The sequence below is a fragment of the Anser cygnoides genome, chromosome 4 (assembly GCF_040182565.1).
Source record: "Anser cygnoides isolate HZ-2024a breed goose chromosome 4, Taihu_goose_T2T_genome, whole genome shotgun sequence".
In the NCBI taxonomy this organism is placed as follows: Eukaryota; Metazoa; Chordata; class Aves; order Anseriformes; family Anatidae; genus Anser; species Anser cygnoides.
The window spans coordinates 73,178,918-73,206,268 of NC_089876.1; the positions used below are offsets into that span (position 1 = coordinate 73,178,918).

The window sequence follows — 27,351 nt, forward strand, 5'->3', positions numbered from 1 at the left end:
TAATGCTGAATAAAAGTAACAGCATGAGGCCAGGGAACAAGTGCTAGTTCAGTGCTGCTGCATTTTCACGTGACAGTCAGCAGAGTATACATGCATTTCACATGCAGTCATTTGTTGGAAACTTTTGGTCACTGAAGTCCTCGCATGTGGCAAGATAGTACAATTTCATGCAGTACCTCAATCGCCAAGCATGAGGTGTAAGGAAGAGCACTTGTGTTAATGAATCCCTCTGTTAGCTGAGCAACTACAAAGAGATTACTTCAAAGACGCTTCATTTAATCAACAGCTTTGCAGAACAAAGTAGTCTGAAAAGTCTGCAACCCAACAGCTAGGACATCAATTCTTCAGCCTGGGAAGAATTTAAGTCTTTGAACTGAACTCTTATATTGCTAAATGTCTTTGTTTTCTTACCCTGGTGTTACAAAACTAGCTCTCCATGAACAGGCTAAGCTGCAGGTTCTCCAGAGTAAGAATGTAATCCAGACAGCATAATGGTATGGTCATGATTTAGTATGTGTAACCCAGAGGATCAACTGTTACGGTGCACGTACTTAAGTTCTGTTGCATCCAGTTGGGAGGGTGGTTTTGCGAAGGTGCTGAGCTAATACCGTATTGATATAACCCTGTAGTTACGGAGTGCCCTACTGGGAACTGCTTATTAACAGTAAGGTTTTTTTACCTAATTCTCTAATGCTCAGCCAGTATTTCTGGAGCTTATGAGATACTGAGAATCACCTCACTGCTGCGTGGGAGGGCTTTGCTTTCCTGGTAGAAATTCCCTTATTATTTCTTCTAGTTGCTTAACATTCAATTTTCAAAGACATTCAACAGGAATTAGATTTTTGTTGTTTGCTGTGACTTAAATGAAGTTAGGAATAAAGCTACCTCAACTATTTTCAGAGTGCTCTCAGGGTAACTTTCCAATATAAAATGGAAAAGATGTAAGTGTCCCAGTTGTATAGCAGTGTCTTGAGGCAACGCAATTATTAGAAGAAAATTTGCCTCTCACCACTAACGTGATTACTGTTTGCTTTGAGAGTTTTCTGAACAGTTGCTTTGACCAGTCTCCCTTTAAGAAATGAAATCCCTCCCTTAATGAGTATGTTTGGCTTTTCATGTATGCAACCGTATTTTAAACGGGGTAGTTTTTCCACCTGTTTGCAGCCTGATTTCTCCCTCCCATTTTTCTGGACCTGCCATGCTGCTTCTTCCAGGTTTTGATGCTAAGACATTTGATCCAGTCGGGTCACATCAAGTATAGTTAAGGGGAGAAAAAAAAAAAAAAGCCCTGCAATTTCAAATTAAAACACACAACGCTAATAACAAAAACACACACCACAACCCACCCTGAAGCCTTCCTCAGTCAAGGCCTTTTACTCTTCTTCCCGTGATCCTCACGAGGAAACTGCTGCTCTAACAGTAATACTCCCTCCTTCAATGGATTGATTCTATTTCTGACCAATTAAAGATAACAATCCCAAGTTAGATTTGTTTTTTTGTTTTTGCAGTACTGTCGGTAGGCTTCTTCAGTTGCCAGTAAGTTCAAGGAAATGACAAAACTTTCTCTGTGCTACTGAAGTCTTGGAGGGGACACCACTAAGGCAAGCCAGTGGAGTGCTCCTCTGCTCTCATCTTCAGAACAGGCCTGCCTGCAGCCAGCGTAAGGAGCCAGATAGCAAATAAGGCAGAACAGGGACTTGAGTGCCCAAGCAAACACAGGTACACCTGGACATTTAGGTCATGCATCCAACCTGTCTGCTCTGCTAGGTGGCTTCCAGGGAGAGCTGGATCCTTCACAGTCCTAGAACAGCCTCAGAAGCTTGAGGGCTGTTGCAGTTCTTGCCCCTCTCGCACTGCAGTTGCAGCACACGAGTGCTGCTTCTCAGCACAGCTGTGCACAGCAAACTGCCTGGTGTAATGAACCCCCCATCATTTGCTACTGACTCTGAAAAATGCTCTTCCTCTATTATAATAAAACAACCACAAGAATGAAACAGTGACACAGCCTTCAGTGTCTTTATGCTCTGTAATTCCAACACTCTGTTTAGCAATAAGCTTTTATTAAGTAGATTGAGTTAAGCATTACTGAATTTGAGGAGCAGGTACAGAAATAGAAGTTCCAACATCAGGGTTAATTATGTAACGCTCCCCAGTGGTTACTGATTGTTTTTTCAGAAGAAATGGTTATTTAATATTCATCGTGATCACCCTAAAACGTATCATCTTCCTTGTCCTGGTGAGTTTGCATTTACCTGATTCTACCCTCTATCAGAAACTCCATTATAAAAGGACAGTTATCATGTGGCTGGCCGGCAGGAAGGTCCACGTTTGTCTCTAAAACTTTAGGACTGTTCGAATGCTTAAAATGAAAAAAAAAAAAAGAATTACAAATATGTCCTTTTTCTCCCCTCCCTCCCCTTCACTGTTGAGACATACTCTCACTTAACTTCAACTTCTTATAAAAATGAAATTATACCTATAATAAATATTTATTTAAAATCCTGCCTAAAAATGTGTTGCTAAATGCTCATTATTCATTTTTAGTTCCTCCCCCAAAAAGCTGTACTTAAAATGTAAGCCTTTTCAAACTACGTGTGTCAGTTTTCAGTAACTACCCAAGAATATTGATTATGAAAAATCAATATTTACAGGATTTCCCTCTTTTGGCTGCTTGGAGAATTTTAAGTAGCTTTCATTATTACTTTCATAGGACATAATCATTTTGATGATTTATTCCTGCATGAGCATAAGATTTTGTAACTGGGTGAGGGGATCAACTGCTGGAATAAATTTGCATAGATGATGCAGTGTTTCAAATTTGTAAAAGGTACAAATGTGGTTAATGTTAACTGACTTATCCAAATTAGGAACACAGATAAAGTATCAGATAAAGTATCAGATAAAGCAGAGAAAGTAATTTTTGAGGAAGTTATAATATCAATATGGATTGAGGTCAGACAGAAAGACTGTAGTGGATTCTTGCAGTAAGGCTGGTACCTATTTACCCACGTGCAGGTAAACCAAAGTATGGGCAGAGATTCCTGCATTCATGTAAATACGTAGGAAGAGTCTTTTTTACTAGAGCACTTCCTTGTCCACTATCTGATTCTTTCTTGAAAACACCTTCTGAAGAAGGATGCAACCTGGACTGCTGATAAGCTGGTTTCTATTCTAAGGGACACCGGTAGCTATGCCAGTCTATGAATTTCCAACAAGTTACAGAGCATCTCAATGAAATTCTTATTTCAAAGAGGCCTGCACTTGACACAGCAGAACAAACTTTAACATTTCTCAGGTTAAAACTGACTAATCCTTTCGCCTTGGATTTTAACCTGCAGATGCAAATCCTGCCAGAGCATCCCCAGGTAGTCTCTGTTTTCCCTCAAGCACATCCACACCTGTATCTGTACAGGGCTTCACAGGCGTCACCCAATATATCCTCTGATGGGTATACCCTACGCTTTGAGCCTTGTGCTACTGCTGCAAGCCGATCACAACCGCTACGTAGTCTACTGCTATGAGGGCAGCAAGGCTCACTAAGCATCCAGCAGGTTTTTCACCATCTGCAGTGGATGGCAGAAGTTTGCAGTGTGAACAGTCTAAACTGCTGTTAACCTTAATGAAGGCAGAAGCTGCTGTAAAAGCAATCTGGCCATATTAGGAAGTACAAACTTGACACGCTGGTGTTCTACCCCAGTTCAAACTAGAGAAAAGTGTATTAAAAAAAAAGTATATTTGAAGATCATTGTAAGTGACTGTTTCTGCTGGTAATCTGTCCTAAATAATTGTTTGAAAATACACTGAAATCTACTATTTAGTTAACAGCTAAATTAGACTAAAAGCTTAATGACTTGTAAAGATGTATTTGTGATAACTCTTCTTCAATCTCTCTACATTTATTTTTTTAAGGAGGAATGTTTAAGCAATACTTTTGGAAATGGAAAGCTAAGACTGGCTTGTCCCCTTTATCCATTTTACCGACCTGCATATTTCCCTTAGACATTGTTGCTTGTTTTTCACTCTCTGCCTGTGTTCTGGCATGCGGCTAGGAGCTCAGAGAATGTGCATTTGTCTCAGAATAAAAGTGCATGGTACCTGTCAGCTCTTATCCTACCTGTTTAAAACATGACAGTGGGCAGGGAACCTGTATTTTGACACTGTCCCATCAACAAACATCTACACCTTTCAGTATTATGAACGTTACCTCTTTCCTGTATGCATCAGCTCAAAGGCCTCGTTAATTTTGTCAAAAGGCAGGGTGTGAGTCACAAATTCATCCACTTTGATCTTTTTGGACATGTAGTCAGTCACCAGTTTAGGCACATTGTCTACGCTCTTCCAGCCTGAAAGACAGTGAGTGTGCATTTGTTTTTGCCCTTTCCACCCACCTCTGTACAAAGAGGAAGGAAAACATACAACCCTTATACGGGTTATCATCTGATAAATGTGAAAAGGAACCGAGATTGGTGTTTGTTACTCCTGCTCTACTCAGGCAGTGAATAAGGAATGTATGAGGGCAGTTAGATCTGGCAAGGGCACACATTATCCAGACACATTCGTGCACTAACCTTTCACTAGGTATTTCCACATTTGGCATAGAGCAGCCCTCACCTGGGAAAGCATGCACTAGCATCTCTATCAGCCCCTTGTGGCTCTAAAAGTCTCAACAGGTTTCTGGTTTGACAGCAGAAAAAGTCTATCAAGACTTTGTTGCTTTTTATTTTCAAGTTCTTTTATAAGTTCCCATTTTAGCCCCGCAATTTGCTTACTGACTAAGCAACAAAAACATCTTTTGAGTTCACATCTCCCCAAAGACCAGGTCCTTTACTGCATCCCAAACCTTGTGCTAATAAGAAAGCAATCCCACTATACCACTGCTATAGAACTGACTAGCGGGTGGTTATGTTCTCTCTTTGAAATACATGAGATTTTGTATTTCATGTGTTTATTTCAATGTGTTTATCTGTAGCCGGTCTGTAGGAATATTCTATGTCCTTCCCGCATTTAACCCAGAGCAAATTACTTTTATCCCCAAACCAAAAGAGTTACCTCCAAACGCGGTCCCTTTCCACGTCCGCCCAGTTACTAGCTGGAATGGCCGCGTAGAGATCTCCTGACCAGCAGCAGCTACTCCAACGATCACACTGACTCCCCAGCCCTTGTGGCAGGCTTCCAAGGCAGCCCTCTTCACAGAAGAACGGGACAAAACCAGATTGTTTACTGCTAATGTTTATGCTATCTAGACCGGCACAGGTTGCACTTCCTCTCCCCCAGTTAATGAATCGCCACATTAGTGTTTAAGGAACAATAAATCCCCTGACAATTATGTTAAGTTTCCCATTGGTTCAGACTCCTTATACTGTTAAGGATTGCTCTTTTTATATCCCATTTGGCTTCCAAAAAAGCCACTCCCCTAGAAGCTGGGATAAACTGTAAGCAGAGACAATGTAGGCCATGTTACTGACAGATTAGAACTGCTATCGTCATTCCCGAAAGCCTCGCCTTACATTCAGCAACACTTCTGTGATTCTAAAAGTTAAATTCATTATCTGGGGGAGAAGGGAGATTCTGAGCAGTCCTTGAGATTTTACATTTGTTAATTATCATAATTATTATAAGCAAATTAATTATAAGTAAATTATATATTGTACGTTGTACAATACATTTTATGTGTTTTTTGTTAATTTTTCAGCAGCTGAATACTCAGGATTTCAAAGACAGAAAAACTTATGTGAAGAAACAGAATTTTAATAATTTATAATTAGTTAATTAATAATTATATAATTAAAAAATTGTTAATAATTTAATAATTAGGGTTTGATGTAAATTGTCCTTTTTAGTCACAGCAGTTATCACTACTATTAAAACAAAAATAGCATGGCACGTTTCCTGTAACAAGCAAGCAGCTCGGTTTCCTATGTAGCTGAACACTGAAGTGGCAACCAGCTCTGCCCTCCCTCCAGTTGCTGCTGTTACGCGCTCACTCACCATGACTCCAACGTTACCAATGCACTCAAAGGAGTAGTCTACGCCACCGTCGGTCATTTCAACCAGCACCTCCTGGATGGGCTTCTTGAAGTCTTGAGGGTTAATGCACTCGGTAGCTCCAAACTCCTTGGCTTTGGCATACTTATCCTTGTTAATGTCAATGCCAATGATCCGGGATGCTCCCGCAACTTTACAGCCCATAATAACTGCCAGCCCCACTCCTCCTAAACCAAAGACAGCACAAGTGGAGCCAGGTTCCACCTAGGGGAAGAAAAAGCTATAAGCAACAGAGAAAATTCTTCCACATGAGTGAAAAACACAAGTCTGTTACGAAGAAAATGTGGGGGTAAATATATATGGCTACAAGACTTTATCGCTTAGATAAGGCAAACTCTGTGGAAAGTTTATAGAAAACCTCTTTACGTGCTAGGCTTTCCTTTTTGCCCAAAGACTTGACTTCTGTAACCTGCCCTAGCCTCACGTATGAGACCTACTGTCTCTCTCTCTCACCCTGACCTTCAAAACTACCAGAATGACTTGCACCAAGATTAAGATGAGTTGGAAAAGTAATTTCAGGAAAAGTGAAGTTGGTATTAAAAGAGATGCAGGATCTTCTACATGGATTTTGTCTCACCCTCTAATTTTCTCCTGACCTGATCTGCCCTTTATGGAAGTTTGAAATTCTTAGTTTAATTTCACCAGCTAAAGAGCATAAAAACCCAGAAATTTGGTACATCATGGCTACAGTCTGTATCTAGTCTGTAATCTAGACCCTAAACTGTTAGTGTACTTTGGCTCAGGCACAGTTACACAGAAAAGCCAGAGACAACCGCAGCTTTTACCTTGGCAGTGTTAACAACAGCCCCATATCCAGTAGAGATGCCGCAGCCCAGCAGACACACTTTATCGAGAGGTGCCGCAGCATCTATCTTAGCCACGGAGATATCAGCAACCACCGTGTACTCCGAGAAGGTGCTCGTTCCCATGAAGTGGTAAATCTGCTTTCCTTTGCAGGTGAATCTGCTGGTACCATCAGGCATGAGTCCTTTCCCTTGAGTAACTCTTAAGGCAAAGACAGGAAAGTAGAGTCAGTCTTAAGCAGTAATTACTCTCACTAGACAGTATTGTGTAAGTAGCACAGGGATATAGTCGCATAATTGCACCGTAATTTTTGGAACATTCCAGTAAACCCATGAATTTACAGAAATTAGACACTAGTCTCCTAACAAACACTTCACGGTGTTAATTCCTCCAAGGAAGCATGGAAAGAATTGGGAGTTTATCAGCACGTTGACCCTGTTAGCTACCAGTGCTAACTGCTTGTGCCACGGTACCACACTCCCGTCTTCATTCACCTCCTTTAGTCTACTTCCCTCGAGCAGCAGCCATCAGTTATGTCCCTGGGTTTTTGGTTTCGCGAGACCGTTTTCTTCAGAATGGGATCTATGCTTAAATCACACTTACTTTTTCATAGTGATTTAAATAGTATGTCCAAACAGCGGTCACATTACTACTATGGCCTGTTGCTGGCGGAGTGGCAGCACAATTGGGTTGAAACAGAGAACCTCCAGCTGAAACTGGGGCACAGTAACTTTACAGGCGAAAGGTATGAATGATAGCTCTTAGTTAATGAAAGGAGATGCAATATTCCTGGGGGCTGAAGACAGTGACCAAAGCCAAATATTCTCCTTGATTACAGAGACTCATCAAAGTACCACTAGGATCCACTTAGTGCATGCAAGCGAGACAACCCATTAAACGGTATTAATGGTATATCAGTCCCAGCAATGGAGAATCCTTCCTGGCTGAGATTTACCATCCCTATTGCTTATTGGACCCAGCTGCAAAATCAGCAGAGAAGCATGTATTAAGGAAAAAGAGCTCTCTCTATAACTCTGTACCACTCAAAGCCTTCAGTGTTTGCAGCAAGAGCTAAATTCCCTGAAGTATTTCCTTTAAGTATGGATTAAATATAGAGTCAGAGCATTTATGTTTTCAAAGCTGTGGAAACAAGCTACCAGCTTACACCTTTACAAACGTACAAACAAAGAAACAGATTTATTTAAGAAGAAATCTTAAGGAAGAATGGAAAGTAGTGTCTGACTCCTTAAAACATGTACTTTCTTCCTTTTGATAACTAGAACAGGTATACGTTGAACAAATACTATATTGTGTGTCAAGATAAAAAGCATACAGACCTTATCTTTTGACACAGATTAGTTTTAGGATTCTTGCAGAATTTGCACTCGCCACACTGGGGGATGTATAGAGGGATAACGGTATCCCCTAGAGAAAAAAAAAATAAAAATCTGGCTATTACTGAGTCAAGCAAGGCATAAAGAGAGAAGTGGAGTTATTCAATTTGTATGGCTTTTATGTGAGCAACTGTTCATTTAAAACTGTTCATTTCTTTTTACAGTCTGCTTACAGTCCAGAGTAGCGCTATTTATAGAGAGTGTTAGATAAAACACTTTTTCTCATGTCTGAGCAGACAGACAATCAGAAGTTTATCATTCCAGAACAAATAGGAACTTACTGTAAAACAAAACAACCTCAAACCAATAGTAACACAATTGTTTAAGTTGTTTAAAAGAACAGGTAACAACTTTTATTTGAAAAAAAAAAATCTTCTAACTATATCGATCCAATTTCAAGCAAGAAATCTGGAGTTTTCTTTAAACTGAGTGTACATTGAATAGATTAGTATTATTCCTCAGACAAAAGAAATTTATGCAGACATTCAGAATAAAACATTGTATCCTGCAATATAGCGAGTGGCCCAATTTGACAGTTGCCATTATAGTAAAGTCACACTTTTAAGGAAGTCAGAAAACTTGTAAGATGTCAGGTATTTTCTTACCCGGCTTTACTTTTGTTACTCCTTCCCCAACGCTCTCCACAATTCCTGCTCCCTCATGACCCAAAATCACAGGGAAGCATCCTTCAGGATCAGCACCACTCAGTGTATAGGCATCAGTGTGACAGACAGCAGTGGCAACTATCTATAAGTAAATAAATATAAATATATATATATATAAATATATATATATATAAGCCGAGGTATCTTGAAGAATAGAATAGTAGCATAGATTTAAATATTACCCTTTGGTTGGTCATTCAGAAAAATCGCCAATAGGAGTTTGCCAATCCTAGTAACATTTGTGATACAGCAAGCATACTTTCACTCCTTGCACAGCACAAAGTATATATCACACTTCGAAAAAAAGGAAATTTGGGGGATAGTGCATCTTTTCTTATTCCACCAACTATGCCCTGCTGTTGAAAGGGGTAGATGATGTCATCTTGTTTCCTCAGGCAAGAAATCTGTAATCCAAGTCATCGCAATGCAGGCTGGGTTCCCAGATTTGAAATAATCAACCCCCAAGACTAGCTATGAACTTTAGATCAGGCTCTGGACTGAGACCAACAGAAATCAAAAATGTTTTCCATAAACAGAAGATCTAAATACCATAATTTTCTTCTCTGTAAAACCGCTGAGATACTAATGAACTAATGCTATCCATTCAATGTGTATTCTGTTGGTAAACAGCTTTAATACTCAGTCTCCCAAAATATAATGGATACAGTTAAAGATTGATATAATTACCTTGATGCGGACTTCATGAGCTTTTGGTGGAGCAACCTCCACCTCCTCAAGAGAGAGAGGTTTACCTGCCTCCCAGGCAACAGCAGCCCTGCATTTAATAACCTAAAAGACATCAACAAGAAAAAGAGAGGACATCTGTTAAAATAATTCTTGTTCAACCAGGCAAGGAAAAGAGAGAAAGGCTACTGGCTTTTGGAAAGAATCCCAGATCTGAACTACATCTTTTCAGTACAAAGGCTTAATTGGTCTACATTTGCTCCCAGAAAGCCGAGTGAATAAACCAAGATCTGAACTTTGAATGTTATTCTCTTATTGAGCAAAAGTATAATAAACCCAGGACCGTTTGGGACATATACAAACACTGCAGTGAAAGGAACAATAGGAATGGAGAGATTGCATAATAAAAACTGTGGTTTAAAATAAAACAGGCATTCATGTAAGAGGTGGCCCTTGAGCACAGAGTGCTCGTTTAGAAATTTGGAAAGCAAACTGGAATTCACGTAACAGTCCAAGACCCCCATATTAAAGGTGGGCTTCTTGTTCCATAACAGGATGGCTTCTGAGTAGGATTTCAACAAGAACATGTGCACACACATGGCTGGCGTGCAGAGCCTGACAGCGGGGCACAGGGACTGGAGAGATCCTGCCGTAGGGTTTCTGGCAGTGAGTTCTTGTGTGCTAGCACCTCCACAGAGCCCGCACAGCTTTCTGCGAGCAAACTGGTGCTCACTGCTCCCAGCAGGCTGCTCTGCAACCACTCCTGACCTCCCAGGAAGCTTTTCAAGACAAACGGTGCAGAGTCTGCAGCGTGTGGAATTGGGAAGCCCAATCCGATCACCAGCCAGGCATGCCCCGGGGTGGCTGTAAGAGCCAGCATCACAGCCATGTAGCCCAGAGCAGGCTCTGGAGCTGCCATTGCTAGATGTCAGCTGTAAGAAGCACAGCTCCAGGTCTGTCCCGCCGAAGAAAATGGGCTTTGCCCTCTGCCGGGCATGTTCTCCTGCAAATGCAATGGTTTCTTGCTGGCCACTCGGCTGAGTCGTGGGACCAAGCTGACGGCCTCACTGGTACAAACCCCAGCAGGGAACGCCATCCCTGCCTCACCTGTCTTGGAGCAGACCCTCGGTGATCCACTCCAGGACAGCACCCAGTGGTTTGGGTACTCCTGTCCTACAACGGGACGGTATCCCCCAGAGCTGGCTACCAGCCTCACTGCACCCCAAACAGCAGAGCAACGTGCAAAAATCGCTGAAACGACTGCTGCCGACCCAAAAAGGCTCGAAACCTTATAAACCCCAGCAGAGTAAGCAGGGATTGCTCCCGGCCCAACTGGGGCCAAATCCCCTTTGCTCTGCTTCTTGCTACCTGGCCGAACGCCGCAAAACCGCACCAGGCGCGACGCTGGGGATTTCACCACAGAAATCTGAACTGGCTGCTGGGATGGCGACGGCCGCGGGTGCACTCAGCCCGCAAATCCCCGAATCCCATTAATTTTGTTGCTAATCGAGGCCCCCCCAAAGCCCCAAATCCCATTATTTCTGTCGTTAATTGAAGCCTCCCGGTGCTGGGGCGGGGGGGGGGGGGGGGGGTGTGAGGGTGGCACAGCGCGACCCCGCCAAAGCGCAGTGACAAGAAATGGAGGGGGACCGGGGGGGGACCGGGGGGGGACGGGGGGCCCGCGCACCGCCTCACCCCGCTCGCCATCGCTCCGGACGGAAAAGGAGGGCGATCCCGCCCCCCTCCGAGGCGGGCACACGCATGGCCGTTGAGAGCCATTGCGGGGGGTTGAGGAGGGGCGGGGAGATGGCGGGTTCCTCCCTCAGTACCTCCGTCCGTCCCTTCGCTGAGACCCCATGGCAGGGCGAGGGTCTCCATCCCCCGGTCCCCGTCAGGCGCCGGCCCCTGAGGCGTTGCGGGGGGGGTGCTGAGCCTCCCCCCCCTCCCCCCCCCAAGTACCAGGAATCAGCAAGTGCCACTGGTAGGCAGTGGCACCAGCTTGCTGAAAGGTAGCATGGATTTTTATGGCGTAAATAATAACTACAGTATTTAATGACATAATGACAAGTTGAACATGAGTCCTCAGCGTGCCCTGGCAGCCAGGAGGGCCAGCCGTGCCCTGGGGTGCTTCGGGCGCAGCACTGCCAGCCGGTCGAGGGAAGGGATTGTCCTGCTCTGCTCTGCGCTGGTGTGGCCTCACCCCAAGAACTGAGTGCAGTTTTGGGTGCCGCAGTATAAGACATAAAACTGTTAGTGTCCAAAGGAAGTCTATAAAGGCTAAAGCTTCCTCACAAGGGGAGCAGAGGGGCAGGCGCTGAGCTCTGCTCTCTGGGGACAGTGACAGGACCCGAGGGAACGGCATGGAGCTGGGACAGGGGAGGGTCAGGCTGGGGGTTAGGGAAAGGTTCTGCACCCAGAGCGTGTACTCTTGATCACCCCTGCTTTGTCAGTGCTTCCAAAAAGCCTCCAAGCATTCTGGTTAGCTCAACTCCACGGGTGCTCAGCTTTTGTTAGTGGCCCTATCACTGATGTACTGGAAACTGCAAGTGCTGATTCTGGTAGATAAAAGCATAAGTACCTAAATCATAACTCCATTAATCATAACTTCTTAATGCTCAATGTCCAATTTCAGAGATAAATGTGTTGTTTTTTTTCATTTCCCCTTCCCTTGCTGTTCTGTCATGTTGTCTCTAGGGTTGCCTTCTACTCTTGGAAGCCCGTGGATGTGGTATATGGTTTTGCAGCTTTCTTTCTATTCTCTGAACCATGCAAGTAAATCAGGTCACCGCACTGAGCTGTTGACTGAACTATATATGCTTTGTCATGTATGTTTCAGGTTTATATGGGAAAGGTCTGTAGGCAAGGGCTCCCAGTGCTATTTTATTTCCTATGTTGGGTTGGTCTTGGTCTCTCATATGTTATTCTGGTGGATGTTTCGCACTAGTCAGTGTTGGGAAAAGAGGGGGGCTTGGACGCACTGTGAGCATGTGGGAGAAAGGCCTGGCAGTTGTGTTTTTGCTTGGAGGGAGTTCTCTTTTCCATGTTGCAAGGGGGAGGGAGCCCAAAACAGCTAGGGATCTGCATGACTTCTTTTTTTATTATTTTTATTTTTTGAATTGTATTATTGTTCATCTCCTGGAGGCAGTGCTTTTTAGCAAGGTGTTTCTGTACCTTAGTTTGGCTTTGAAATGCAAGGAGATCCAGGGAAAGAAGTCTCTTGCAAGCCTGGCAAACAGTATGTGCTGGAAGAAACTGCAAGTGATCTGCCAAGGTGTTCATCCTTGGGCAGCCCGAGTGCCAAAGGGAGAAACAAGGAGTGTGCCAGCATTGGAACGGGAAGGTGGCGGCACTGTAACTGCTGCCTGCCACCTCGCACTGCTGAACAGAGTGGCGAGGTGTGGATGGAGAGGAGGGGACCGACACACCTACCTGCTGGAAAAGCTGAGATGCCCTCAGGGAAACATCACCTGGTTCATTTCCACAAACAGCATCAGTGCTAGATTGCCCCAGAGGTATTTTTTTCCCCCATTAACACAATTTCCCAAATAAGACCAATGTGATTTAATAGTTTTGATATATTTCATTAGATCAACCCTGCTGAACCTGTGATAACATGTGCCCTCATTCTGCAAGTTCCCGTGTGCAAGTGGAACAGGGCAGATCTAGAAATTTCAGCTGTGACTACCTGAGTAAAGCAGTCTTTTTGTGGGGCATTGCTCTCCAAACCAGCCTTCTGAATTTTGATTTAGGCTCTCCTACCTTCTCTTATGAAGTACTGGAAGATACTTTTTTAGCATTCAAAAGAATTAGAAACTCCTATTGTTCTTCAAAGCAACAATTTATTTCTGTAAAATACATCTATAGCTGAGAGAGGGAGTTAGGAGAATCTTATCAAGTAGAGATAGAGCGCTGACAGTATTAAGCTAGGATGCTACTTAGTGTCTTTGCTAACTATGGTGCATTGTGCAAATTAACTAAAGCAAGAAGCCATGGGCCCCTTACCAAGGTCAGTCTCCTAATAAGAGTGTGAGCCTATCTTAAGAAACTGGTAGAAACTGGTCCTGCGGATGGACAAGAGCCAAGGAGCAACTGAGTCTGCAGAAAGACAAGAGGTCAACTAGCGGTGACGAGGAAGAGTCATCAACCTTCATCCCCACGAACCCCAACGACCACAACCAGGAGACACTGCCCAAGTGCAGATGGGAGGAGTTTATGGAAATGACTCCTTGGAACTAATTTTAATATGAAGCAGGACAGGTTATGAATATGTATAGGCATATTGTGGAACTTCATGCATATGTAACTCTTTGCTGCATATTACTATGGCAAGTTGCTGTGTCAGGACTACCCCCCCCGTGCTGCCCAGCGCTGAATAAACATACTTACTTTACAATCTTACTGATTGTGGAGTCCGTTTTCCGCAAGTCATAGCTGCTTGGAAAATGGAAATATTTAAAAAATAAAAAAAAAATTCTTTTCATGTGAAATACTCAAAGCTGGTTGATATTTCTTTGGATAGTCCCGAGTGAATTATAAAATTCTGCTTTTGTAAATACAAATATAAATTTAAAACATTATCTAATACTTCAAAAAAAATGGTTGTTTGGAAAGGAATGTTTAGAAGAGTAATTTCACTATAGTGAAGTATAATACTAAAGCATGCCAAAGTAAAATAACTTCTCAAATCAAAGGTCCATGCTAATGTAGTGTATTTAAATACTGAAATGTTTAAAATAATCATGAATTTTTTTTCAGTAGAGATGCAAGAAGCTGGGATAGTGAATGATTTTTAGTATTTTAGGAACGAAAATGAGTCATCTGGGGATGTTCATGGTTAATATTTTTAGCTCTTTGATTTCCAAAAAAATAAAAATAAAATAAACCACAAAGGATGGTTCTTTTATGGGTTGATTCTAGTATATTGATGCATATACCATTCAAGAGAAATCAGAAGGATAAAAATAGGGGAAGGGTTATGCTGATAATTCCTTGCTCATACTTGACAGCGTCTTCTTCTGATACATTCATATAAATGTCGTTGTTAGTCCTTTGTTAGTGCCCGTGCCCGGGGCGAGCCTGAGCCACGGACGTCTGCTGCGGGCAAATGGTGGTCCTCGTGGAAATCCAGAGCTTCCTGCCTGGCCAGAAAAAGTCGATCAGCAGCACACAGAGAAAGTGGTAGGAGGTAACCGCCAGGTGGCACTGCTATAATACCAGTACTCTGCAGCGCTTAACAATTTTTCACACGAAGAGTACAAAATAACTGGTAAAGTGCAAGTTATAATTGACTCAAGGCAGACTTATTTTGTAGCAATCAAATTTTGTTTCCTCAAAGTTTATTTGGAGGAACTTGTAGTGTTTTCTAGGAAGCGGACTGCTGAAGCTCAGTTAAAACATAATGAGTTCTTGTGGTGTCATCTTAATTACCTGTAGCCTTAATGTTTTATACTTAAAAAGTAATGAAGAGAATTAAAGGTGACTTTTACAGCAGGACAAAGTGAGTTCTGTGTGCAAACATGACTGTAAACTGGCAGCAAGATGGGATTTGTTAACCTTTAATAACTCATTTGTGTGTTCATGATGTGCTGTGTAATTGCTGACCGTACTGAGGGGTTTCCAGAAGCTCAAAGGGCTGTTGACTGGGATAAGAGTTGCACAAAAAAGGTCAAAAGGCATTAGGTGTATGATGGTCCAGCCTACCCAGATCCCTCTGCAGAGCCCTCCTACCTCGAGCTGATCAACACTCACGCCTAACTTGCAGAGTAGCACTCTGGAAACTTACTGAGGGTGCACTTGATCCCCTTGCTGAGATGAATGATAAGGATATTGAAGTGGCCCCAACACTGACCCATGGGGGACACCACTAGTGACCGGCCTCCAGTTGGATTTCACTCCATTCACCAGAACTCCGTAGGCCTGGCCACACAGCCAGTTTTTAATCCAAGAAAGCATACAACTGCCCAGGCCTTGAGCTGCCAGCTTATTCAGCAGAATGCTGAGGGAAATGGTATCAAAAGCCTTAATGAAGTCTAGGTAGGCCACAGCCACAGCCTTTTCCCCATCCATTGAGCGCATTACCTTGTTGTAGAAGGAGATCAGGCTGTAAAGCAGGACCTGCCTTTGGTAAAGCCACGATGACTGGGCCTGATCACCTGGTTGTCCTCCAAGTGCTGCGAGATGGCACTTGAGATAACAAGCTCCATGAGCTTCCTTGGCACCGAGCTCAGACTGACAGGCCTGTAGTTTCCTGGATCCCCCTTCGGGCAGTTCTCGAATACATCAATGAGTGCCCTTTGGGCAGATCCTCTCAGAGACTTTTTTTCTCCAGGCTGGACAGCCCCAGCTCTCTCAGCCTTTCCTCACAGGAGAGATGTTTCAGTCCCTCAGTCTTCCTCATGGCCCACTGCTGAACTCTCTCCAGTAGCTCCATATCACTCCTCTACTGCGCAGACCACTGCAACTGTGGCCTCAACAGTGCTGAGTAAAGGGGAATGATCACCTCCTTCAGCCCTTTGGCAACGCTTTGCCTAACACAGCCCTGGATACCATTACCTGCCTTTGCTGCAATGGCACATGCTGTCAGCTTAGCTATGGTGTCCACTGGGATCCCGAAGTCTTTTCCTAAAAAGCTGCTTTGTAGCTGGACAACTCCCAGCATGTCCTGGTGCCTGGGGTTGCTCCTGCCCAGGTGCAGGACTTTGCACTTCCCCTTGCTGGATCCAATGAAATAGACAGGTTCTGCCTCTGCAAAGCTAAGAAACAGCAGTTCAACCCCTGTGACAGGCCCTGCAGCTGTTCCAACCCCTGCAACGGGCCCTGCAGCAGTTCCAACCCCTGCAACGGACCCTGCAGCCATTTCAGGCCCTGTGACAGGCCCCAAAGCTGGGCCAGGGAACCAAACTGGGCCAGTGTCAGTTGCCTTGTATCCAAGATGAAACAATGGATGAAAAAGTCAGGTATTTTAGAAAGCGGAGGAACTCCTACTCAGGCTGGGGAGGAAGAAGAAAACCAGGCAGGCTACTACAAAGTGGCTGGGCCATCAGAGGAACAGGAAGACAAAGAGGAAGATATCATAAAAGCATCAATAGCTACCCAATGCCTGTCCCAGGATGAGCTACAAGATATGCAAAAAGATTTCATTGTCCAGGTGAGCACCTTGTCACCTGGCTGCTCTGGTGCTGGGACAGTGGAGCCAATACCCTGGTATTACATGCCAGGCAGCTGGGATCCCTCTCTAGGGAAGGGGGCATTGACAAAGCGATTGGAGAAGGAGCACAAATCTTCACCATCCTCTAGAGGATGCCTCATCCTGGAAGTGTTTAAGGCCAGTTTGGAAGGGGCTTTGGGAACTGTGGTCTAGTGGAAGCCTTGTGCAGTCAAGGTCAGCTACCCCCAGGACAGAGACCCTGCAGCCTTTCTGGACACCAGAGCTGTCTGAGCACCCCTGTGGGGACAATCGCTTCCTTTTTGCTGCCTGGGCTGTCTCCACCTGCAAGTGTGGGCCTGGTGCTGCTCACGTTTCTGCCACAGAGCCCCTCAGAGAAGACGCAGGCTTCATCTTCTCTACTCCCTCCCAGCAGGCAGCTGCAGGCAGCTGTCAGGTCCACCCCTGAGCCTTCTCTCCTTCGTGCTGACCAAAGGAGGTCCCTCAGCCTGCCCTTGTATGCCGTGTGCCCCGGCCCCTCACTCCCTCATGTGCCCTGGGCTGGGCCCACTCCACACCCATCAGTATCTTTCCTGTCAGGGGGAGACCAGAGGGGGATCCCGGAGCCCAAGTGCAGTCGCAAAAATGACACCAAAAATCAGAGAGGAAAGTGGATTTACTAGTTTTTATTATTGTTTTTGTGGTTGTTGTTGCTATGTATTTTGTTTATTATTTTTATTATGATTATTTTATCAGTTTGTTGCCCCATCCTGGGAAGAGCTGGTAACCAAGCGCCTTGAAGGGTCTTTACGCTGCACTCCCATGCTGCTTCCTGGCAGACCTGAAGGCTTCTGCTTCTGCAGAGGAACAGCTCTCTGCGTGCCCGTTTCGAGGGATCTGCTGCTGTTCTCTGTGCACCGCCATAAAGGGCGCGGGTTCGTCTTCAAGCACCTCTTGGCAGCCTTCTGGTCCTCGGACCGAGACACCCCACACCAGGCGTGGCCTTCGGAGGGCTTCTCCTGTCGCCCGGTGCAGCAGCCCAGAGGAAGCCGAGTGCGCTCTTGCCCAGCGCTCGGGACTCCGTGCAGAAGGGGTGACACCTCTCCAGGAGAGGTGGGGAGGGGGGACGGGGAGACGGGGACAGGGGGTGGGAGAAGAGGCCATCGTGCAGGCAATCCTGCGTGATGGTTAAGGGATGGCCTCTTCCCCCTATCTGCGGAGGCGGAGGCAGGGCCGGGAGTACGGAGCGGTCCGGGCGGTTCTGCGATGGCGATGGTGGTGCCTCGCTGGTGGGAGCCCTGGCACGATGGTGTTGTGCCACACCAGATGGGCTGGAGGTGGATCCACCTCCATCGGCTCTTCCTCCTCCACAGGTGGATCCACCTCCATGGGCTCTTCCTCCTCCACAGGTGGATCCACCTCCATGGGCTCCACACCAACCGCCACGGCCGCTCCATCTCCGCTGGCGCTCCTCCGCCTGCCCTTCTTGGGTGCGGTGACCCAATTCACTTTGGTCCCACGAAAGGGTGGGCACCTTTCAATCCATGCTCTCTTAAATCCAACCATGGTTGGATGTCGCTAGAGATGCTAGGATTCCAGCTAGCGGTGTGCCAGGCGCAGGGGCTTTTATAGGCCCCAGAACAAAGGGGGGCGGGCAGATGCCCTGTGACATCGGGAGAGTTCTGTGATGGCCGCCATGATGGTGCGCCACGCCCCAGGCCCAACATGGCCGTGTTGGGAGGGGGCTTCTGCAGCCTGAAAGAGGCCCTCGTGTGGAAGGAGGATGGTCAGGGGGGCTGGGGGCCCCTTTCCTGGGGGTGTCTCTCCCGGGCCATTTTGCTTCCCAGAGAGACAGGCTGCCCCTTGGGCACTGTGACTGCCCTCTGCCTCCCCTCGTGTGCCCTGGCCTCCAGCCCCCTCCTCATCCCATGCCTGGCGTTCCTGTGCAACAAGATGGTGGCAACAACATTTCGGGAAGGGCAGCGGTCCTCCATTAAAACCCAACCTGTTACCGCCACCTTTCCCAGCAAGTGGCACAGCCCCCCATGCTTGACAGGAGCTTGGATGGGGCAAATCATGCAGATATCCCACATGTGGGTAAGGGTGGCACGGCCAGCCTGCACCAGGTCTGCCAGCAGTCAATCAAAGCCTTGCTGGTATTCAGTTGGTGTGCAAGCCCTTCCTTGCCGTCCACAGCACCTACCCCTGCCCCTGGAGTGTGAGGAGGTGCCTTGAGCCCAGTGGCAGAGAGGAGCAGAGGGACTTGCCTTGTCTAGGCTGCTGTGCCAGCACAACTCAGGGAGTCTGTTGGAGGGCCACTGAGGTGTTTGGGGACTGGAGTGGGGGGAAGAAAGATGGCAAACTCTGAGGTCCACCCTTACTCTCTTCTCTAGTGCTAAGAAGAAACCTTCTCACCACTTGTGTGGCTTCTTGCTTCCTCCTTTGGAGAAAGAGCCCTCCCATCTGGCTTGAAGTCTCCCAAGTAGCTTCTGAATGAGAGCCTTCAGACCGATTTGCAGGGAGAAACTCTTGTCTGCCTAAGACACTGGCCCAAAGATGCCTTTGAGGTACACAAAGGACACAATGACATCTGGGAATACCCAGAACAGCTTTACTGTGGTCAACCTGTGCTGAGGTCAACATGAACTATGCTTGATGGGGATACATAAGCGGCCTTGTGGGATGAGGGGAGAGCAGCAAATGCCACTGACTGCCGTGAGGGTTTTGGAAGAGCCACTTGAAACTTGTACCTTCATGAAGAGGCTGCTTCCATGACATGGAGCAGGAACCTGGATGCTGAATGTCAGACTTTTTGATCAAATGAGTCAGTCTATTTAAACCATAACCAAACCAAGCCAAAAAAGAGCAGTGCTTTGGCAGGCCCAAGCATTTTGGAGCTGTTCTGCGTTGAAAGTGTAAAAGGAGTCAGCCCCATCCACGTTCTCCTAGGAGTTTCTTCAGAGTCTGTTCACAGGATCACAGACTGAAAGCCAAAGCCCCGTTAGAAGTAAATTTTGCCAGGGACAACAAGAGTAACAAGAAGCTTCTAGAGGTCCATCTCTAGGTGATAAAAGGAAGGCAAAAAGGAAAAGGAAAACCGTGGGCCCTCTCCAGAAGGAAACGAGACACCTGATCACCTGGTCACCTGGTCACCCAGGATATGGAGAAGGCTGAGGTACTCAATGGCTTTTTTTGCCTCAGTCTTCACTGGCAAGAGCTCTAGCCACATAGCCTGGGCACCAGAAGGCAAAGGCAGGAAGTGGAAGAATGTTCAACCACACCCTGTAGCAGAAGATCAGGTTTGAGACCAGCTAAGAAACCTAAAGGTACACAAGTCGATGGAACCTGATGAGATACATCCACAGGTGCTGTGGGAACTGGTGGATGTGATTGATAAGGCACTATCCATCGTATTTGAGAAGTCATGGCAGTCTGGTGACGTTCTCACTGACCGGAAGAGGGGAAACATAACCTCCATGTTTAAAAAGGGAGAAAAGGAAGACCTGGGGAGCTACAGGCCGGTCAATCTCACCTCTGTGCCTGGCAAGATCACGGAGCAGATCCTCCTGGAAATTATGCTAAGGCACATTGAAAAAATAAAGGGGTGAATGGTTACAGCCAGCATGGCTTCACTAAGGGCAGCTTGGGCCTGAGAAATCTGGTGGCCTTCTACGATGGGGTTACAGCATTGGTGGATAGGAGAAGAGCAACTGACATCATCTACCTGGACTTTTGCAAAGCATCTGACGCCATCCCCCATGATATCCTTGTCTCTAAATTGGAGAGACACTGATTTGATGGATGGACCACTTGGTGGGTAAGGAATTGGCTGCATGATCACACTCAAAGAGTTGTGGTCAACAGCTCAACATCCAAGTGGAGATCAGTAATGAGTGGTGTTCCTCAGGGGTCGGTATTGGGACCGGCGCTGTTTAGCGTCTTTGTCAGTGACACGGGCAGTGGGATCGAGTGCACCCTCAGCAAGTTTGTTGACGACACCAAGCTGTGTGGTACAGTCAACATGCTGGAGGGAAGGGATGCCATCCAGAGGGACCTGGACAGGCTTTAGAGGTGGGTCTGGGCAAACCTCACGATGTTCAACAAGGCCCTTCAAGTGCAAGGTCCTGCATCTGGGCGGAGGCAACCCTAAACACAAATATAAACTGGGAAGAGAATGGATTGAGTACAGCCTTAAAAGAAGGAGCTGGGAGCGTTGGTTGATGAGATGCTCAACATGAGCTTCCAATGTGCACTTGCAGCCCAGAAAGCAAACCGTATCTATGGGCTGCATCCATTAGGACACGACAACACTGTGACCCACCGATTTCCTACGGGTATACCTGTATATAACTTGCACATTCTAAAAATCCTTATTCACAGGAAATCCTACACCATCAGCACTCAGGCAGACCACACACCTCCCCAGGAGGCTTCACAAGTGCAGAAGTGGCTCCCAAACCTGGAACTGGCTTCTTCACCTCAGCTGCTCCCTTGGCTGCCCATCCTTGCTTGGGCCCCCAGCAGTTCCCACACATCCTACACTTTGAGCAAGCCCCACACCTCAGTGGAAACAGATCTGAGAGAATGGAGGGCGCTCGCAGAAGGGAAACTGCTTGCACAACTGGTTGCAAAGTTACATCAATGTGTCCTTGGAAAATCCTCCCTTCCTCACACGCTCTTCTCAGTACCCAGGGGAAAAGAGCTGCGATACCACAGAGAGCTAAGACTTACTCCAAAGGCCAGGCGTGTTTATTCACAATACCGTGTTTTCAGGGTCTTCTTTCCTTCTGTAATTATTAATCCTTTCACAAATAGCTGGGGGTGAGCTGCTGCGCGGCCAAAGGTTGCCCCTTGGCAAGGAGTGGAAGCCCGAGCGGTGCTGTGAGTCTCCTCCCTCCACCCCGGCCACCAGCACCTGGAGGCTGCGCCTTTCAGGGGGCACAGGGGACTCCCTGCTCGCAGGGGAACCTCCCGCTCTCCGGCAAGCTCTGGTCCCTCGCCAGGACGCCCGCCGCGCTCCCTGCTTCACCCTTCAGCCGCAGCCGCGGGGCCAGGAGCGCTCGGGGCCTCGACGCGAGGTGCAGGTCCGGCCAGACAGACGGCAGCTCACCTCCAGCCTGCGCCGCTGCCAGCTCCTCGCACACCACATGGCCACTTCTGGAAAAGTAAGGACACTCGCTGCTTTCTCCCTTTCCCCCTTCCCGTGGAGATGCTCCAGGAATGGCTCAGCCTGCACACGTGCGCTGCGCACCACCATTGCCCTGACTCCCCCAGCTCCCCCAAACCTCTCGGCACCGCGCGAGCCTCGGCTTTCATTCAGCTGCAGCTTGCCAGGACCTGAGCGAGGTTCTGGGCTCTGCGTGTCTTCTGCCCCTCAGCTCAGGGCTGAAAACACTGAACCAGGAAAGCACCCTCCTGCTCAACCCCACCCGGCACTCCTGCTTTAAGGGGATACAAAGCTCTTTGGTGGGGGAATAGCCAGCCACACTCGGCCCCTGCCTCCTGTAGCGCTGGGCGGCTTCCTAGACTAGACGGCCTGTGCCTGACGTGGCTCCAAACCCTGCAGCAGCATCTCTTTACCTGCTTCTGCTCGCTGCCACACACGGTGATGCTTTCAGCAGGGGTGGGCTTTCCAGCAGCCTTATCCCGGGGAAAACCAGGCGGCTGCTTTGCTGTGGATGCACCCTGGGTGCCAGCTGCCCCCCTGCTCCAGACCCCTCGCTAGACACACGGGGTGGGATCCAGTTTCCTTCCACGCCTATTGAGCGTCGCTTGGCTTTGCATGCAGTGGGGCACCGCCGTGTTCCCGCTCTCCCACCGCCCCAGCAGGTCCCCAGGGAGCGCCCAGGGCAGTTGTCCAGCTCTGGCAGCACGTGTGTCAGCGTGCTGCCCTGCACCGCTTTACGCGCTCGTCCGACAACCTTCCCCGCCCCAAGCCGAAGGCAAAGCTTCCCAGCAGCCTCACCCCCCTCTCCTTCCAGGTTATCCGATGCAGAGCTGCTGTTGCCTGGGCAGTGGGCAAACCACTCTCTCTCGAGGAGGTGGAGGTTGCACCTCCAAAGGCGCGTGAAGTCCGTGTCAAGGTAAAAGCGAGGACTGCCAAGCACGAATGCTAGCTGCAGTTTCTTTTAGGGAAAAGACCGATAATCTGATTAAATGCAAACCATTTTGGAACGTGACAGCTTGTAGGTAAAGGCACAGACCTATGCACGGCAGTGCTCTGGGCAGGTGGACTGCTCACACCTGGCAGTAGCTGTCCGATGCCCTACCTGTCACAAACATCTCCCCAGCTTTTGGCACTGATGCTATTCAGGTCAACAGAAAAGGACAGTCTTCACTGGATTATCAAATTCAGTATCAAAACAATGCAAAGGACCCACCAACCATGGTGATACCCAAAGAAATCAAAAAAAGTCTACTAACAGACTACAAAAAAGACGTGGCTCCCTCTATAGCTCACCTGCTCTTTCTTCTCCAAACAGATAGTGGCCACAGGGATCTGTCGCACAGATGACCACGTTCTGGAAGGTGCCTTTCCTGATATAGATTTCCCAATCATCCCTGGCCATGAAGGAGCTGGGATTGTGGAGAGCATTGGAGAAGGAGTGACCTCTGTGAAACCGGGTAACCAGCTCACACCCAGGACTCAGCTCTCAAAGCCCATGGGGCTGCCCAGAGCTCGGAAATAGCCCCCAGCAGCCTGCAGCCATGACTGGCTGCACACCAGTAGCACTGGACCACCACACACACTTCCCTCATCTGTCCCCCAAAGCGCCCGAGTCGGGCTCTCAACATTTCCTGCGGACAGAGAAAGCAGAGGGTCCGTGCCAGGCTGCTGCCATCAGGCGCTGTGACAGGCAGCACCCTCCAGGCTGCCGAGCGAGAGGCGCCTAACGCTGGCTCTGCTTTGTTGCAGGAGACAAAGTCATCCTCTTTGGCCTTCCTCAGTGCGGGGAATGCTGCTTCTGCAAGAATCCTGACTCCAACTACTGCCTGAAGTCACAGTGAGTTTGCTTCCCTTTTCCCGTTACCCACGCAGGCTCGGCTGTCAGCAGTTCTGCCACACGTGAGTGCTTTGTGTGATGAGCGACACGTGCACGTGCTCCCAACAGCCTCTCCGTGTCGCAGTGCCTGCTGCCCGACAAGACCAGCAGGTTCACGTGCCGAGGGAAACAGATCCACCACTTCCTCTGGATCAGCACCTTTGCAGAGTACACTGTTGTGCCGGAGTTCACCCTTGCCAAGGTAGCTGCCGCTGCCCCTCTGGACAAAGTCTGCTTGCTGGGCTGCGGTTTCTCCACAGGCTACGGGGCTGCCATCAACACCGCCAAGGTTGGTATTCAGCCGTGTCAAGAATGAGCACCCCGCAGCCGCCTCCGCACCCGCAGAAATGCTCTGCCACAGAAACCTCCTCCTCCCGCGGGAGGCTGACCCGACCCCATGTCGTGCAGGTAAAACCGGGCTCCACCTGCGCCGTCTTCGGCCTCGGAGGAGTTGGCCTCTCCGTTGTCATGGGCTGCAGGGCGGCCGGGGCTTCTCGCATCATCGCCATTGACATCAACAAGGAGAAATTTGCCAGGGCCAAGGAGCTGGGAGCCACCGAGTGCATCAGCCCTCGGGACTTCAAGAAGCCTGTTCAGGAGGTGCTCACCGAGATGACCGGGTACGGCGTGGACTACTCCTTTGAGGTCATCGGGACAGCTGATACCACGGTATGTGGTGTTTTATCACACGTGCTCCTTCCCAGATCATTCACAGCATCCCATCCGGGTGCATTTCACCACAGCATGAGCTTTCTTGCCTGGTGCCAGCACTTCTGGGCTTGTCTTTGCCCAGAAAGGCAATCTTCTGGCTTGGGGAGAAAATAATGTAGGAGTCTCAAACCAGGACGGTGCTTTCATAGTCTGTTATAGAAAAGAGAGTCGGTTTTTAGATAGCAGTGAGTGGTAGGTAACTGAAAAGAAAGAATGCATTTCCCTAATTGTGTCTGATTCCCTTGCCTGTCCCATCAGACTGCTGCCCTGGCCTCTTGCAATATGAGCACTGGTGTCTGCGTGGTGGTTGGAGTATTACCTTCTGGTTCAGTGGTTCCCATCGATCCTTTGCTTCTGCTAAGTGGCCGTACCTGTAAAGGGACTCTGCTTGGAGGTATGAAAGTAAGGGAAAGATTTTAGACATTTCAGTCTTGTCCTTCCACAGTAATCCCTGAACTGTCTGTAGAACAGTTACCCTCTGACGGTAAATATATATATATATATACACAAATAATTATAAATAAAATAAATAATAATAACTAAAAACAAATTATATAGATATATACACAAATAATCATATATAAAACCATACATATATACAAAGAACCCCTCCCTTGACAATTCCTTTTCCCAAGTCACAATGTACTCAGCGGTAGGGCAGAAGAAACTTTCCCTCGTAGTTGTTATCCAGGAGCCCCTTGGTCACTGGGAACGTTTTGAGCTTGGAAAGACTCAGAAACTCTCTTTGAGTTGTTGTTGCTAAAAGGTCAGCAAAGCCTGGTGGAGATGCTGAACTCCTTGTCTGCTCCTGCGTTCATCTCAGAGGACTCTTGATAGACTTTGGCACCAGACAACGCCACCGTCGTTCCCTCTCAACAGCATTTCTCCAGTCACTCACTGCGGGTGCTTTCTCCCCCTTCTCTAGGCTGGAAGATGAGAGATGCCATCCCCAAACTAGTCTCCAGCTATCTGGAGAAGAAATTTAACTCTGACTTGCTGATCACGCACACGCTGCCGATGGCTAAAATCAACGAGGGCTTTCAATTGTTACGCGCGGGCAAAAGGTGAGGATCTGACTCGCAGGAGCGAGGCGCGGCGAGCACGGCCTCCGTCTGGCAGGGCAGCGCTCCAGGACTGCGGGAGGCAGCGCCCGGCTCGCTGCCCTCACCCAGCGCCCAAGCACTGCCAGCAGGCAGGGCCCTGATCCGGGCGGTGGGAGGCCCTGCTGGAAGACGGAGGGAAGAGGCTGCCCTGGGCACAGGGACTGCTCCTCCCCGGGGTTCAGCTCAGCAGAGACCCTGCAGCCCCGGCACAGCCCCTCAGACCCCACGCCTCGCTGCGGCGTTCGAAAGCACGGGGCAGGCAAAGCGGAGTGAGGAGGAAGGGGCGTCCGTGGGGACCTCGCAGCAACCGCAGAAGGGGGGAAGACTGTGCCTTCACACTGACGCACAGGAGCTGCGGGGCGGGACGGGGGGCCTTAGGCGTTCCCTTCAGCACCCTCGCTGAGTTCAGAGAGGCTGGGCGAGAGCTGAGGTGGCCGGACCCAGCCGCACCCGCCTGCCCCTCTGCCTGCTCCTGAGCACTGCGGCAGCACCTCCCTTAACTGCTCCCTTCTTCCCCCTTCCAGCATCCGCACCGTCCTGCTCTTCTGAGGGACGCGGCCGAGGGAGGACGAGCGCGGTCAGCAGCCCAGCAGGCCCTCGTGGCGCAGGCCCTGCTCTCGCACCGCCTCCCTGCGCGGGGCACAAGGAGATGAGCACGAGGACCTCGACGGCTCTGGTGCTGCTGCCTGTGCTCTCACACCCTGCGAGAGCTGCAACGCCGCCTCTCCTGAGGAAACACGTGCACAAGTAAAAGCTTTCCTCAGACGCTCCCACGCAGTGCTGTGAACAGCAGGAGCCCCAGGGGGCAGGAGGAGCTCTGCCTTGCACCCCAGGCCCCGCCATCTCACCCCTCCTCTCTGCACTGGGCAACTTCCTTTGCCCCCTCCCCTGCTGATGCCTCCGAGCTGTAAACATCTTGCATGCAGACACAGCAAGCACCTTGCATGCTGATGCATGAAATGCCTTGCACGCTCACGCACGACATGCCTTGCACGCTGACATAGCAAATGCCTTGCAGACTGACACGCCAAAATGCCTTGCACGCTGATGCACAAACCAGCTTACTTAATATCTTGCAAGTTTGTTAAAAACTGCTGTGGGGGAGATAAAATAAATAAATAAAGAGTATCAAAGTAATTAAATCACTTAAAAACAGAGCTCGGATTATTCTTGAGAGACCACGTAGATTAGCTCTTTTTCCCAGTGCAGCATCAATTTTCTGGATCATTGCTGAGAGAGAACTTGTGCTTAAAGGCCTCCAAGTGATGATCTATTCCATTATCATTTCAAAGTGCAACATACTGTTAAAGTATAACGTCCTTGGAGAGAACACACCTCTTGCTCAACCTCATAGCCACTTTTTATGGCCCCAAAGACCATTATTACGTCCCTCTCCCTTATCCCCATGAAGCACTTCCTTGCGTCCTGACAACTGCATCCCTGTTTCCACAGCCAAACCACATAGCAGGGGGTTGCCAACTCTTGCTCACTTTGTCATCCACTACTTCTTGCGGGCAGTTTTCTGCATCCTACACTGGTAGTGTAACATCGTTACACTTGCACACCTAGAATTTCGCAATTACTGCTATTGAATTGCATCCCAATTCTTTAAAAGCACCTCTTTCCGTGTGCTCGGAAGTCTCTTGCTATCTGCATGTTTAATGAGCATACTCCAGTCTGACCTGGAAGTCACTCGGTAAGAGATATTAACTAGGCTCAGACGACAACAGAACCTTGACAGACCCCATTCAACATATC

General features: G+C 48.1%; 2 protein-coding genes across 2 annotated transcripts; one reads left to right on the top strand and one right to left on the bottom strand.

Annotated features, from left to right (window-relative positions):
* Positions 1 to 2,007: 2,007 nt before the first annotated feature.
* LOC106048949 (alcohol dehydrogenase class-3) lies at positions 2,008 to 11,485 on the bottom strand. The gene is made up of 9 exons (XM_066996395.1): positions 11,288 to 11,485; positions 9,596 to 9,697; positions 8,849 to 8,990; positions 8,187 to 8,274; positions 6,831 to 7,050; positions 5,989 to 6,249; positions 5,050 to 5,185; positions 4,205 to 4,343; positions 2,008 to 2,359 (listed from the first exon to the last, which is right to left on the bottom strand). Exons 1-9 carry the CDS (start codon positions 11,468 to 11,470, stop codon positions 2,335 to 2,337), a joined length of 1,296 nt encoding a protein of 431 aa, XP_066852496.1. The 5' UTR covers positions 11,471 to 11,485; the 3' UTR covers positions 2,008 to 2,334.
* A 10,007-nt stretch (positions 11,486 to 21,492) lies between these two features.
* LOC106029685 (alcohol dehydrogenase 1-like) lies at positions 21,493 to 26,723 on the top strand. The gene is made up of 9 exons (XM_048066504.2): positions 21,493 to 21,901; positions 22,718 to 22,819; positions 23,219 to 23,360; positions 23,653 to 23,740; positions 23,849 to 24,068; positions 24,188 to 24,448; positions 24,749 to 24,884; positions 25,416 to 25,554; positions 26,118 to 26,723. Exons 1-9 carry the CDS (start codon positions 21,884 to 21,886, stop codon positions 26,140 to 26,142), a joined length of 1,131 nt encoding a protein of 376 aa, XP_047922461.2. The 5' UTR covers positions 21,493 to 21,883; the 3' UTR covers positions 26,143 to 26,723.
* Positions 26,724 to 27,351: the final 628 nt, after the last annotated feature.

Bases quoted from the DNA above. Each gene is read 5' to 3' on its own strand.
- LOC106048949 (XM_066996395.1), bottom strand. From the start codon at position 11,470: ATGGAGACCCTCGCCCTGCCATGGGGTCTCAGCGAAGGGACGGACGGA. The intron at 9,698-11,287 runs GTGAGGCGGTGC...GATGTCTTTTAG, and splicing joins CCGGAGCGATGGCGAGCGGG to GTTATTAAATGCAGGGCTGC. The intron at 4,344-5,049 runs GTAACTCTTTTG...ACTGTCTTTCAG, and splicing joins GAAAGGGACCGCGTTTGGAG to GCTGGAAGAGCGTAGACAAT.
- LOC106029685 (XM_048066504.2), top strand. The intron at 24,449-24,748 runs GTATGTGGTGTT...CTGTCCCATCAG, and splicing joins TCGGGACAGCTGATACCACG to ACTGCTGCCCTGGCCTCTTG. The intron at 24,885-25,415 runs GTATGAAAGTAA...CCCCTTCTCTAG, and splicing joins TAAAGGGACTCTGCTTGGAG to GCTGGAAGATGAGAGATGCC.